The following is a 15,329-nucleotide window of genomic DNA, read 5'->3' on the forward strand; positions in this document are numbered from 1 at the left end:
TGTTCGTGCAACCCGGCACGAACAAATCTGCGCCCGATTTTATAACATGCGCACGCAGCCGCGCACATGTTATAGAATCCAGGGTCGGCGCGCGCAAGGGCATGCACAACTGTGCAACTTGCGCGCGCCAAGCCGCGCAGCCTGCCTCTGTTCTCTCCACCGCCCTGCACCTTCCCCTCCCTTCCCCTACCTAACCCGCCCCCCAGCCCTACCTAGAACCCCCCCTTACCTTTGTTGAAGAAGTTACACCTGCCTCCCGGCAGGCATAACTTACACGCGCCGGCCGCTGTGCCTGGAGGCTCAGGACATGCCCCTCCCCGCCCCCAGACCACCCCAGACTGTCCACGCTTCCCCTTTTTGCAAGCCCCGGGACAAACGCGCGTCCCGGGGCTTGCGCGCGCAGGGGCAGCTTTTCGGGGGTTACGTGTGTATCGTACGCATGTAACCCTTTGAAAATCTGCCCCCAAATGTTGAAATGAAACAATATTTTGAAATGTTAAATCATTTCTATTTATTCTGTTTGTTATAGTTATTAATTTCTATTTATTACTATTTATTATGGTTAATAATTGTTTTTTACTATTTTATTGTATTTTATGATCTTTGTTGCTTTGAGTTCTTTTAAAAAAACAAAACAAAAAAAGAACAGGATATAAGGATAAAATGTAATGTAATTTAAATTTTTACTTTCAGCTGGCGCTGGGCCTGTTCAGGTCATTATCACAGAGAGTGCTAACCAGCCAAACTCTCACCCCATCCAATGGAATGCACCTCAACCCTCTCATATTGTCAAATACATTCTCCGTTGGAAGCCAGTAAGTATTTTTTCCGTGAAACTCGTAACCAAGTATTCCTTCAGAGGGCTGACAAGATCAAGTGATAAACAAAAGTACTACTGCAAAATTAAAAAAAAACAAACCCAATTCGGTATCATCAGTTTGCACAATAAAATCACCGTTCTGTGGATTCATGGTCCTGTGCTGCCTTTTGGTTTTGCGTGAGGTAGGGTCAGAAAAGAGGAGGGGACCACAAAATATCATCTGGAACTTTGTTCTTTCTGCTCCTGGTTACAGTTGTGCCTGGGCACAAAATCCTGGCCACATATTTGTGCCTGTTGGCTGGTACTACATTTGGTCCTTTGTAATTCACAGCAAGAAAAGCTGCCTTAAAGATGCAGAAATCAACAGAATAAGCATACGAAATGACAGTCAAATGCTTATTCATTGTGTATGTGCTTTTGTTAAATATAGTCTTGTGGTCTTCTACATGTGTTGTAAATAGATTTTACTGTATTTTGCTAAGCAATGTGTATTTCCAAACTAATTGATCTTGCATACATAATGATACAACAAATGAGGGCAGATAAAGACCAAGATGGCCCATCTAGTCTGCCCAGTTGATATTCATCACTTTAGGACAGATATAAATATAAATTCCCAAATGCAACCCAATACCAATAAAACATTTCCCCCAGCCATGTATTTTACCTGATCGCTCAACCCTTTTTGCTAACACTGCTCATTATATCTGTCCTGATTGTAACCTTGTTAAAAAAAAATGTCTATATCTATATCTATCACAGTCATAGTTTATATATGTGTATCTATCTAGCTAGCTATCTATATATACATATATAAATTGTGACTCTGTTGTAGCAAGGATCCAGATTTGTTTAATGTTCAAGACTGCAAGCTCTTTCAGTTTGTTACTAACCTAGCATCAATAATGAATTTGCACAACCTGTCAAAATAGAAATGAACAGACTTTATTAACTTGCTTAAAAAACACGTGTAAACGGTGTACAGCTGGCCTGCAATTCCGTTAGGTTGAAATTTGTAAAGTGTGCTGGAATGCACTATCACTATCGGCTATAGTCCTTGCACTGCAAACAACCAGGGTCCCAACTCAATTGTCTTACTGTGCTGATGATTCTGAAGCATGAAATGATGACAGAATATGAGGCATTATCACCTCCTTTTTTTCTGCTGGTCAATCCGCTCCCTATGCACCCTAGAATCCCTCTGGTTATCACCTCACCACACTGTTTTGCTGCCTTGAGATCATCAGGCACTGTCACTCTTGGTCTCTCTCTTGGTCAGTGCACATCAGTTTCTTATCCCCCCATTATGTACCAATCACTTAGATTTTTGCACCCCAGATGCACAACTGCACTTTTTTTTCCATTGAATTTTAACTGCCAAGCATTATGAGACCACTCCTCAAGCTTTCTTAGATCACTTCTTATTCCATCTACTCCCTGTTGCAGATCAGCAAAAAGGCCAACTTTTCCTTTTAACTCCGCTACAGTCATACTCACAAAAATGCTGAAAAGAACCTGCCCCAGGACCGATTTCTGAAGCATTCCACTAATCACCTTCCTTTCTCCAGAGCGAATTCCCTTTTTCTTCTATTGTCAGTCACACAACCAGTTTTAAATCCAGTCTACCACCACCCATCCCTGGGCTGCTCAGTTTATTTGAGCCTCCTATGAACGACATTACCAGAAACGTGGCTGAAAACCTGGTAACCACATACAAGGCATGTCCTTGATCTAATTTTCTAATCACCCATATGTTTGACATTCTTCCTCTGCTAAAAATTATACCATCTCAGATCCTGTATTCCATTGGATTGTAAATACTTTAATATCTTTTCCTTCTGTAGAGTCTACATTAATTTTCCAACCACTGAGGTAAGACCGACTGGCCTGTAGTTTTCTATGTTACCCTTTATATAAAGAGGAACAATATTTGCACTTTTCATTCCCATGGGACCACTCCTGTCCCTAATGAGCTATTGAACAAGTCCTTCAACAGACCTGCCAGAACCTCTCTGAGAGCCCTTAATACCTAGGATGCGATTCCATCCGGCCCCATGGCTTTGTCGACTTTGAATTTTACTATTTCCTCACAAACACATGAAAGGAACACTATGTACCCCACTCCCAGATGAACGCTTGCCAAATGTTCAGCAGTCCACCTCCAAGTTCTCTTTCAGTGCATACCGAGCCAAAATATTTGTTTAGCATTTCTGCTTTTTTCTTGACTCCCCACCATTTATTTTTCTTCATCTCCTCTCACTCTAACCATTCTGCCTCTGGTCTTACTGATGTTTCTGAAAGAAGTCTTGTCTCCTCACTTTACCTCATTAGCTATATTTTCTTTCACTCATGTTTTTGCCATCTTGTCTTCTTTCTTTGCCTCTTTCAGCTTTACCAGATATTCTTGCCTGTGTGCTTCATGTTTGAGATTAATGTTTTTTGCCCTTACTTTTTCTACCACCTCTTTGGAAAACCTTATTGGTTTCCTTTTCCTCTTACAATTTATTTACTTTCCAGATATGAAAATTTACTGCCCATAATAGACTGACTAAGCAAGTAAACCCGTGTGTTCCTGATTTGCTGTTTTGCAGTGACTGACTGTTATTATAGCATTCAAATATTATTACTGGAATGACTGAGGCAACACAGTGCTTTATGGCAAAAGATCAAGCAAAAAGTTGGATGTTGATTAGAGCCGTAAGAAGTCCTAAACACAAGTAGCAAGCATGGTTTCAAGCATGAGTACTAGCAGAATTTTTTTTTAAGATTATTCAGGCCAGCTCAGTGGTGAGTCTTTCATACTGCCATTCTGAAGACCTGGGATGCTTCCTGGGTAGGACTTCTGCTGCCTAGGACTGGGGACGCTGTAGAGGCAGCATTCAGAGCCCATTTGGGGAAGGAGTCTCCTCCATTGCCCAATGGCAATATCTAGTTGGCACCCATGCCGACGTTAGGGGATGCACAAATATGTTGTTGGGCCAGTGCATGCTGAATGGATTTTAAAAGCTGCTCGAATATGTGCATAAATGCCGCTGTGCACACAAATGAAAAGTTTCCACTAAGGGGCAAGACAGGACATGGGCATTCCGGGATTTTAACATGAAATTTGCTCGTAAATGCTTATATGATCCAATGTGTGCCAGGGATTCCCTGTCGTGTAACTTTACTTTTGCCATGGATGACATGTAAGTTATAAAACAAAATAATCTAGGTAGATCAGTGGGGTTTTAAAGCTCGGGGCTAACAGAGGGGAAGGAAAGTTATTAAACTAGGGGGTTTGGAAGTCCTATCCCTTAACTGGGCAAACTGGGAACTACTTAGCCACACCCATCAATGCAAATTTAAACATTTTGCTGCACTACTATGTATATTTTTATTAATTTTGCCAGAATATATTGTATATATTTTGGACTATACGTATCCAAAGAAATGGAAGTGGATTTCTTTAAAGAATGACGTGATCATAAAATATTCTGTTTCGTAGTTGCATCCTTTCCCTCTTACAACTTTCACATAGTGCTACAATTATATCCGCTTGGATTTTCACCCGTAAACTGAGCTAAACTGCTTCCATTTTCTTCAGTCACCCATGTATACCTTCCCATGCCCCTAATCATATCATTCCTTATCTTCCTACTAGACCAGTCTCTGTGGTTATTGGCAGGATATAAATAAAATGGAAACCAAATTAATCCTTGTTGGAAACGCTTCATTTTCGTCTTTTGTCTTTCAGAAAAATAAGCAGGTTTCCTGGAAACAGGCCACCATACCTGGCCACCTGAATTCCTACACAATCTCTGGCCTTAAACCTGGTGTGGTATATGAAGGTCAGCTCATAAGTATGCTGCAGTATGGTCACAAGGAAGTCACAAGCTTTGATTTTACCACCACTGCCACCACTCTAGTATCCAGTGAGTATTATTCTAATTTATTTCAATATCATCCCCATGCTAGTATCTGACTTTTTGAGGGAACAACCCATTTTCACATATAGCAATTTCACCAGGGACTAGAGAGCTTGTTTTTATTTGTAAAAGTAAACCAAAGAGCTTGGATGAAACTGCCAAGCTACTATGCTTTGAAATGAAACTAATTCAATAGTTCTATTTAACAAGACCTCTTTTACTTGAAGTTGGGTTTAATTACAGCAAAACTGAGTGCAGAGATTTAAAATGATTTCCTGGTTCAGCAAGATTTGCTAAGTTTTTGCAGTAGATGTTTATCATGTTAAAAGGATAACATGCCCATTTCCTAGCACATAGCCAGATGGACTCAGGACCAATGGGATATGCTTTCCTGCCAGCAGATGGAGATGGAGTCAGATTTCAAAGCTGACATCACCCTAGATACACCCCTGCAGTGACCTCAGCCCTTCAGTATTTCTCCATCTCCAGTAGATGGTGGACGTATCTCTCCCTATGGAGATTGCTGTACTATTTGGAAGGAGAAATTCTATATTTAAATTGGAGAAAAAATTGAGCTTGCTCTCTTGCGGTGATACCTAAAGGCTCCTCCCCCAGCTGAGAAATCCTGAGGTGATTTCTGAGATCCCTCAGAGGTATGACTTGGTCCACAAGCTGATTCCCAGTGTGGACTTTGCTGCTTATGCAGTTGAAAAGCAGTGGCTGCAGGAAGCTGAGCATGGTGGTGATGGCCAAAGCCCTCTCCCCCCACAGCTGGAGACCGTCTCTGTACTCAGCCGGTAAGCGCTGAGCCTAGGTAAATTAAAAAAAAAAAAAGAGAGAAAAAGACTTACTTCCCTATTCAGAGACATTTGGAGGGGTTTCGGTAAGACTTCCTCCAGCCTCCTTGCTCGGCACACCATACCAATGTCATTCCCAAGCCCACTGGAATAAGGGGAAGTGGGTTTCTGAGCAGGCTGAGCGGCCCCACAGTGGACTAGGCCCTGCTTTAGGCTTGGCTGGCACACCACGTGGTAGGCCGCAGTGGTGCCATCTTGCGCACGGCTTTGTGCATGCCATATTGCCCTCCATAGAACATCAGTATGAACAGTGCGACTGCTTTATGCACATGTTGGGCATATACTGACTCACGTACACATACATGTACAACCTACTAAGAGCAGAATACAGGTAAAGCTGAGCACACGGGCTGTGCGTGCACCTCGCCACGTACGGCTAAGCTCCCAAAATCTGTGCGCATAAAATTTTAAACACGAGCCGACAGAACAGACAGTTTTCACCACCATTGGCTCAGCCAGCCAAGAAACATAAGCACCTTTCTCTCTGCACTGCTTGTCATATTAGGGCTTCATAGTCTGACCTGGATTCCAACTTATGTCAGCACTGTGAGGAAGCCCAGGGAGAGTTGGCTTCCCTGGACTTTGCTAAACCCGGCTCCTCGCATTCAGAGGATGGGTTAGCCACAGCCTTAATTGGAAGTACCCCGGATCTGAGTACCCCCAGGACTGGGTCGTCCATGGGAGAGGGAAACTCAGTGGCACCTACCCCAGTACCTCCTGGGCTAGGCATGAAGCCGGCGCCTTCTCGTACAAGCGCAGTCTTCTACCTCACTTGCCCCTGACCAGATAGAACTTCAGCTGGTAAGCCCTCCCTCTCCTAGTCCTATCGGCAGTCCTCGAGGTATGCCTCGCCTCACCAAGGGTATCCTTGGCAGGTAGCTGGATGGCATGGATGAAGAGGGGGATATAGATTCCTTGGAAGATGGGGACATTTTCCCTGGTTTAGATCCATATTGGAAAATGATACGGTTTTTCCATAGAGACAAATTGCCGGCCATGGTTTCCCAGACCCTGAAGATACTGGGAGTTCCTGGGGTGGACTGTATGACAGAACCAAAGAAGAACTCCATTCTGATTTCCCTACGGAAATCCTCTTGCTACTTTCTAGTAATGGAAGCCATCCAGGAGTTGATTGACTTGGAATGGGATGCCCCAGAAGCAAGTTTTAAAGGGGGACGAGTATTAGGAGCTCTATAACCACTGGATCCAGCAGTGAGCGAGTGTTTGTGTTTCCCTAAAGTGGATGCGCTGGTCTGTGCCATCTCAAAGTGAAGAAATATCCCAATGGAGGGAGGAGCGGTCTTAAAGGATCTGCACGATGGATCGAGTCCACCCTTAAACAGGCCTGTGACACAGTAGCAATGACCTTACAGATTGCTTCTTATTGTGCTCTGGTAGCTCGTTCATGCCTACTCCTCTCTCAGGAAGTGGATGACTCAGGGGTGAATTCCAGAACGGTTATGGATCCCACCGTCACATTTTCAACTGATGCAGGCTCAGATCTAGTCCTTACTTCGGCCAGAGAAGTGGCCTCAGTGGTGGCAGCCAGAAGACAGCTATGGCTGTGGAATTAGTCAGCAGATGCAACCTCCAAGGCAAATCTTACAAAGATGCCTTTCAGCTGATAGTAGATCATTGGGGTCTTCTGTCCATCGACCTGCTGGCCGCATCTCAAAATGAGAAGGTTCACCGATTCTTCAGTCGTGGAAGAGATCAGTGGTCCCTGGGGATTGATGCTCTTGTTCAGAACTGGCTGGAAGTAGAATTGCTATACACCCTCCCTCTGTGGTCCCAGCTGGGCAGGGTCATTTGCAGAATCGAGCACCACAGGGTATTAGTCCTACTAGTAGCTCCAGATTGGCCCAGGCGTCCATGGTATGCGGACATGTGGAGACTCCTGGTGGAAACCCCCTGTGCTTCCCACCGCACCAGATCAGGACCTGTCAGATTCAGCATTGGAAGCATAAATAGTGTGTATTTACACTTCCAGTGCTGAAGCGCCGGAAGCAGGTAAGGTAATACCCAACTCCTGGCATGGACTGTGAGGACTCAGGGGAGATGGAGAAGAGCTCTGGGGGGAGCTTGGGCTGGCCATATCTTAAGCCGTGGGGGTGGGGGGAAGATTTACTATTTGTTTAAATCACTAACTGGGTTGGCGGGGCTGGGACATTTAAACATACTTTATTGAGTTTGAGGGATAGTAGATGCAAGGCTGAGAGGGCCTCATTTATAATTTGGACAAGGGATCAAAGAAACAGGCCACAGATCCCTTTACATGTTATTTTTTTCTTTTACAGATCTCGATTTAAATGGATATCTTTGAAGATGTCTGATTAAGTAGCTAGCTTTCCAGCCATACAAGACCAGATAACTTTAGACCTGCTCAGAAGCAGGTCTAAAGTTATCTGCGTAACTAGCTGGATATACCTGATATTCAGCTAGGTTAGCCAGATATATCATCCCCTCCCTGGAATGCCACTGAAAAGCCCCTTTTTTATCTACTATAATTTAGATGAATATGTGGCTGAATATGCTACATTTGCCATGGATAACTTGAGAGTTATCTGTCTAAATGACTTTTGAATATTGACCTCTTTATTCCTAGGAGTTTCTTCCAAAAGGGAATCATATGGTTTTGAAAGCATATGAAGGGCAATATGTTCAAATAATTCTTATATTTGTCTAGTAAAAGATATCAAGATCCATATGGATAACTCACTAGTTATCTGGCTAATTGAATATTTGGGCAGATATGTCATCTCACTAAAATTTGGTTGGATAACTTAGGGATGTTCCTGTGGTGTTTTGGGGAGGAGTTACATTAGCCAGATCAGTTATCCAGCTAACTTCAATTTCAGCCAGATAACATTTCTGGCAAAGTCTGGTCGTGCCAAAGAACTATCCTAACGTTAAGATAGCTGGCTATATTCAATAGTGCAGCTGAACTATTGAATATACCTCCAGTTAGCCAGATATGTTCATCTGGCTAATTTTGCTTTCCGAATAGTGAATGAATATGGACCTCATCCCAACCTGTAAATCTAGCTTTTTTTGCAGGAGCAATATAGCTATATGAACTCTTTATTATTCACTTTGCATGAGGGTATTCTATAATTTGTAATGGACTTTTGCCACAATATTGGCATATGAACTCTTGTGTAAAGACACCAGAATTTTTATTGGGCACCAGGTAGACACATTCATTGTAATGTATAAGAAACAGCACATCAGAAGCACAATGTTCTGGGCTAGGACTTAACCACTGCAATCAGCTTTAAGAAAGAGTATTTATTTATTTATTTATTTAACTTCTTTTACTATACCGACACTCAAGACCAGGTCTTATCGTACCGGTTTACATTAGAACAAGGGGAAAAATCAATTAACGTATAAGTGGAAAAGAGAAGTTACATTAAAACAGGGAGAGTAAAAACATGGAGTACTCCTTAGTAAATTAAAGGGCAATTTTCAAAGGGATTTACCTGAATTAAGTGGCCTGGCCGAGAATTGCTCTCATCAAATGTGGCTAAAAGTATGTACATGTGTCATAACATGTGATTTTTTTAACTGATTGGGGGGGGGGGTATTAAGATCGGGGGAGGAGAACAGAGTGCCTACATTTGATTTGCAAATGTACGCAATCTTAAATTGCTGCCCCCTGCATATCTAGCAGGTGCAAAATATACGGACGCTTGTAGTGTGCGGACTGCACTTGGTAATGTTCAGAAAGAAACCACGGGAGTCCTTTCTTTTTGAACATTTCCCTAACGTGCACACATTAAAAGTACCACACACTTTTTATCTCTGCGAGCCATTTGAAACCTGCCTTCTCTGGGATTAAGCTGGAATAGAAGTTATTACAAAAATCTGAATTTGGATTCGTTTATTAAGGGGGCAATAGCTCTCCTGATCACAGACTGGGCGGGTGCATTTAATACGTGTAATTTTATGCCTGTTTTGAAAGGAAAACACGCCACATTTTTTCCTGTTCAAAAATCAAAGCTGCAAAGCATGTGCTCTAAAAGAGTCCCATGTCCTGTGCTCCTGCTGCTGTTCCCCCTGAGAGCAGCTGATGTGGGGCAAAGCAGCATGCACAGAGGTGAAAATCACGTTCTCACGCTGTCTTCCTCCCTCGGCCTAAACACACTTATAGAAACACCTCTTTCCGGTTCGGCTAAAAGTACATGTGCCATGGAAACGGCGCAAGCTCTTAGCTGCATTCGAGGGGAGCCATTGTTCAGTCAGACCACCTCACCTGGGTAAATGCCTTGGAAAACAGCTCTCCAACTGGATGAGGGCCTCCTGCTGCATGCTGCTGAGCTGTCAGTATCTTCTCCTAAAGTACAGGTTTCAATAAAGAATCAAAAAAGTGCATGCTGAAATGCCCTGTAATTTAAAAATCCAGCTTTTGATGGCTGACGCCATTTAAGCAAAGCGTATCAATGTCAGAACAGCTTTAAAAGGGAGGGAATGCAAAGTGGTTTGGAAGTTAGAACAAGCTTTTTTTATCTTGCTCCTGAGGTGAACTTGGAATTTCAGGTTTAAGAGTTCCTATTGCAATTAAGGCTCCAAGGAAATAAAGGTGCTGATGACTTTGTCCATGTTAAGGTGCTCCTGACAAGCATTGCTCTTCAAGTGGCCCCTCCAGTCTATAGATTACAAGTATAGATAAAGAGAAGTCCATCTGCAGCAGCTGCACCGCGGTACCACAGTTAGTGCAACTTGTCTGCTTTTCTTCTTCAGGTAGTACGGTTAGCGGAGAAACTACACGCCTTCCTCCAGTGGTGGCAACTTCCGAGTCCGTGACAGAAATCACCTCCAGTAGCTTTGTAGTCTCATGGGTTTCGGCCTCAGACACCGTTTCAGGATTCCGTGTAGAATACGAGCTCAGTGAAGATGGAACAAAGCAGTATCTTGGTAAGGAGTCGCCTTACTGCAGTCCTCCTGTGGCACATTTCAGAAGTGGTGTTAAATCATCAGTTGCCGGCCATGTGCTATGTGTTTTAAGTTAGAATCTATTTGTTTTTGCCAAGGGCCTAATAGGGGATTTTGGGGGCAGGAAAGGTGGAAAAGACCTCATCCGGCTGAGATGAAGGCAGTTAATTGGTAGCCGTAATTTTGCACCGTCTCATGATGCTTTGAAAGGAAACACCCGATGTGGATAGCTGATGTAGCCGAGTGGTACTTTCTAGCAGCACAAACTTCAGATTGTGGGGAAACTGTGCACAAAGCACCTATGTGATGGATGGTATTGACCTGCTACCATGGTGGTGGAAGTGTTACCTTTCCCAGAGTTTAGTTTAGTTTATTAAAACTTTATACACCGGATACTTCATACAAATTTCTTAGCGGTTTACAAACAGAAAACATACATAATCTGCTAAAAACAAGAACAATTTTCAACCATAATCATCAATACTTAAAACAAGCAAAAGGACAAAATAATACAGATCCAGCTTCAATGTGCTAAGAAAGCAGATTCAACACAACTCTGGAAAAGCTCTCTTAAACAGATGGGTCTTAAAAGATTTTAGGCAAGAGAGCATTCTTATCTCATCTGGGAGTGAATTCCAAAATAATTTGCTGGCTACAGAGTTTGCTCCTGCAGCTCTAGTAGGGCTTGGGAATCTGAAGAGAGAGATTTGGGAAGATAGGAAAGACGAGGCACTTTTTTTTAAAGGTGAGAAAACCAGTTGGGCAAAAATATCTAAAATGCAGTAAATAACCTAAATATTTGCCCTAGCTATTAATTCTTCTAGTAAACACAAGTTTCTTGATACTTGAGGATGTCAATTTTTAGCTTTTAATGAAAAACTTAATATTCAGAACCTTTTTGGCAGCACATACTTTATAATAAGGGTTAGAATCTTTTCTAACATGTCCATTTCTTCAGATTGCTGGTACTGAAGATCTAGGTTTTAAAAAAAATCCTGAACTGTGTGGTCCTAACTTTTTTTTTTCTTTTGTTGTTTAGATCTTCCCAGTACAGCCACCTCTGTCAATATCCCTGATCTGCTTCCCGGCCGCAAGTACAATATCCATGTCTACCAGATAACCGAACAGGGAGAAACTGATTTGATCTTGTCTACATCACAGACAACTGGTACTTGTTACTTTTAAAAGTTGTGCATTAAAGGGACCTATAAATATATATTTTGTTCTTAATATACTTTTGGATAAGTAGCCAATCCTCTGTTTTTTTGAAAACATAATAAATGTTTCTGTAATTGTCAGCCCCCACATAGGTTCAAGCTCTTGCCTAATAATGACACCACTGTTTGCTGGAAAGCATAAAAACCAGTGTTTAACAAGAAACCTATTGTCTCTAATATAAGATAATTTAGACTTTAGAAATGTCTCTTTACATCATTATTTTATACTCTGCAAGTATGAACACTGGACTCTTCTGCTAGAGGTTTCCCTTTGTATGCCAAAGGGATAAAGCTTTTGGAACCAGGGATCATGATGTTTGTCTTATTTGATCTCACCCCTTTTCTGCATCTCTCATCACCCTCTCCTTTACTGTTAACAGCGCCAGACGCACCTACGGAGCACTCTGTGCACAGTGTAGATGACACAGCTATCACCATCAGCTGGGCCAGACCACAAGCACCAATTACAGGTTCGATTATTTCCTCATTTTTAGTAAACAGAAGCATATTTTTATTTCATAACACCAATTTTCCAGTTTACAAACTAAAAAAACCCCTAAAAATCAGAATTGAATCTCAGTTTAGAAATATTGTTATAATCTGTCGTGACAGCAATTCTGCAGAAGTCCTTCAATATGTTCCTTTCAACATTTTTTCCACCTTTTACATTAAACTTTCCAGCAACAAGTATATAACTGTACCAAGATGTGCCATTCAACCTTTTAAAGGGAGAAAGATTCAGTTTGTTTTAAAAACCTAGTAGGTATGGGTTCGACCCTGAAGAGGGACAAAACTTTAGGGGCTGTTCATAGAGTAGAGCCTTGCTGGTGGATCCAGTACTAGCCTACAGGAAAGCCAAAATGTGAATTTGGCACGCAGCAGATTAGCTTGTGCACTGCCATTTATTATCTTTTGTTTCTAATCTTTCCGTTCTTCAAAGGGACTATAACAGTTTGGATTCAGAAGGTTCCATATAATGTAGAATCACAGAAGCTATTGATAGCAGAGGCCATGTTTAATTACCTTTGCATTTCAGTATACCCACATTTCTCTTACTATAGCAATAAGTAGAAGGTGTGACATTCTAAGCAGCCTTGGTTCACCTTCCCATGCATTTTTTTTATGACAGATGCCAACTTTGCCGACCTCTTGTACACCTCCGCAACTCACCCAAATCACTCACCACCTTTGAAATGTCTGATGTCTCTCAAAGATCTAACTTCAGACTCATTTGGTGCAGCTAGGTCCAGCCATTCCACACAAAAACACAAAACTACACACAGCCATTTTACCATTTCACAAGCTGTTCTATTCTATTGAAATGAGGCTAAAAGTTCAAAATTCTCTTCTAGAGATGAGTGAACAGATTTAGTCTCATAATTAGTGCAGGATACCACAACAGAGAACAAAATAATGTATTACAATTCCTGAGTTCGCTGTAAGGTTTTTTGATTTTTCTTTTTAAGTTTATTTTAAGTTTCTTTCTTTCCACAGTAAATCAAGCGGTAAAAGGTTTTCTTCTTGCATATTCTTTTCAAAGGGAGGTATATGTTGCTGGAAATGTTAAGAATGTATGCACCTATATTGCCTGATGTCTTCAGAAAGCATAGTTAAGTGTAAACTTTCACAGACTTTATTGTGAAGCTAGAATTAAAATCTATTAGACATGGTAGAGAGATTTATTTATTTTTTAAATAGTATATATTCTTTACTCTTTATAAAGTAAACAAAAATATAGCCCTGGGACTAGTAGGGTCCTTATCTTAGGAGTCCACGAGCACATATTTATCCCTGGGGGTTGAAGTTCTCTTCACATACCATATCATCCAAATAGCCCAGTCTTCTGTAGTGGGGAAGGATCACCACCTAGGCCCTAGGGATTTTCTTACAATCTTAATAGTGAATAAAATAATCCCGCTGGAAACAAATGGGTATTCCATTTGTTTTAAAGATTAATTCTTTTTCCTCTTGCTAGACTAGTGCTTACACTTGGGATTTCCTCACTTTTCAACTGTCAGAGACAAAGGGCATACCCTCTTTATGACCTCTGTCTTCTGCAGCTGCGGACAAGTGTAGATGGATTTTCTAGAGTCTCCTAGAGTCAGGGTGTGATCTCACCTGGTTAGCTCCTGGGACAACAATCCCTAGGGGCTGCTTTTCCCAGTTGAACTGCCTCCGGAGATGAGGGGGGGGGGGGGTGGGTACCCTCGTAGGAGGTGAGCTAATAGCCAAATCTTATTTCCTGAGTGAATCGAGCATCCCTCATAATATGGATCCCCAGTGTCTAAAGAGCAAGGGATCCAAGAAGACCTGTGTCATTTAAAAAAAAAGTAGGGGATTCCCAAGTTTCCTCTTTCTCCTCTCCCCTGACTCTCCTCTCTGCTGCTGTACCTTCCAGTTGTCCTTCAGTGAGACAAAAGAGAAGGGGAGCCCAAGCAGGCAACAGGGCAGCAAAGCCATCCCGAATCCCTTGGAGGGGATGAGTAGGAGAATCTGAGGAAGGAAAGCAACATCGAGAATAGTCACCTTCCGACCAACACCCTCATTCCTTCCGAAGGCTTTGTCTCCCTTCCTTTTGAATCACCTCCTTACTCCTGTGGTACCTGAGTGATACCTCTTCACTGCAACTCGTGGATACCGGATGGGTATTTGAGTGTTCATTAACTGAATGGGGCCCCTCTCCGGGGCACTTTTACTCCCCTCAGACTCTTACTGAATGCCTGTACTCTGCTCCTTGATTTTTTTAAAAGGATGCTGTATCTGTCAGTGGGGAAGAAACAAGTTGCAATATTAAACTCTACCAATATGCAAAATGGAAGGAAGGATGGAAGCAACTTCCTTCAAAGAAAGTCCAAAATACTCCAAGTCTCTCTTTCTCCCAGAAGAAAAATATCACAAGAGAGAAAATCTGAATTCTCCTAATCCAGGCCACCAGGTGTGGAGCTTAGGATGTCTTCCCAACCAAAAAACAGGAACTCAAACAAATACTCCTCACCCTCTGAAATTCAACTAAAAATCCACACATCCATAGGGGGGGTCTGATCCTCTAAATGAATAGGCAGCAACCACTGCAGCAGCCTCACAAAGAGGTGTTATAAATAGATGATGTGCTCCCCTAAAGCTACTCTACCTTCCTACTGTTTCCTTGCTGCCAAGTTAAACCTTAGTAGCGAACCTGATAGGGCCCTATATAAATTAATAAAGCAGACAAACTAGAGACCTCTGTTTAATTTCCCTATCCATCCCTTAATGTATGATCTTGAGCTACACTTAACCTTCTTCTACTTAAACTTTGTTAGATTTTGGGGATCAAATATCACATCGTTATAGGTGTACATATGTATATATATATATGTACAATTTGTTATTGATTATTGCGCAGGCTACAGAATAGTCTACACACCCTCTGTGGAAGGAAGCAGCACTGAGCTCAATCTCCCAGAAACAGCGACTTCTGTGACCCTCAGCGAGCTGCTCCCTGGTGTTCAGTATAACATCACCATTTATGCTGTAGAAGAAAACCAAGAGAGCACTCCGATCTTCATCCAGCAAGAAACCACTGGTGTTCCGGAGAAAGGTAACTCCTACTCTCTCT

General features: G+C 42.1%; 1 protein-coding gene across 7 annotated transcripts in view; it reads left to right on the plus strand.

Moving 5' to 3' along the window:
• Nucleotides 1–15,329, plus strand: part of FN1 (fibronectin 1) — a 203,870-nt gene that overhangs the window by 75,929 nt on the left and 112,612 nt on the right. For 6 of the 7 annotated variants that reach the window (XM_029606113.1, XM_029606114.1, XM_029606116.1 and 3 more), the window contains 6 exons: nucleotides 694–815; nucleotides 4,554–4,731; nucleotides 10,326–10,499; nucleotides 11,557–11,685; nucleotides 12,115–12,204; nucleotides 15,117–15,311. In XM_029606113.1, the coding sequence (XP_029461973.1) occupies nucleotides 694–815; nucleotides 4,554–4,731; nucleotides 10,326–10,499; nucleotides 11,557–11,685; nucleotides 12,115–12,204; nucleotides 15,117–15,311 (888 nt within the window). Of the gene's footprint in view, nucleotides 1–693; nucleotides 820–4,553; nucleotides 4,732–10,325; nucleotides 10,500–11,556; nucleotides 11,686–12,114; nucleotides 12,205–15,116; nucleotides 15,312–15,329 lie in introns of those variants that run through there. The other variant, XM_029606119.1, reaches the window with a different exon arrangement.

Source organism: Rhinatrema bivittatum, chromosome 6 (genome assembly GCF_901001135.1).
Source record: "Rhinatrema bivittatum chromosome 6, aRhiBiv1.1, whole genome shotgun sequence".
Lineage (NCBI taxonomy): Eukaryota > Metazoa > Chordata > Amphibia > Gymnophiona > Rhinatrematidae > Rhinatrema > Rhinatrema bivittatum.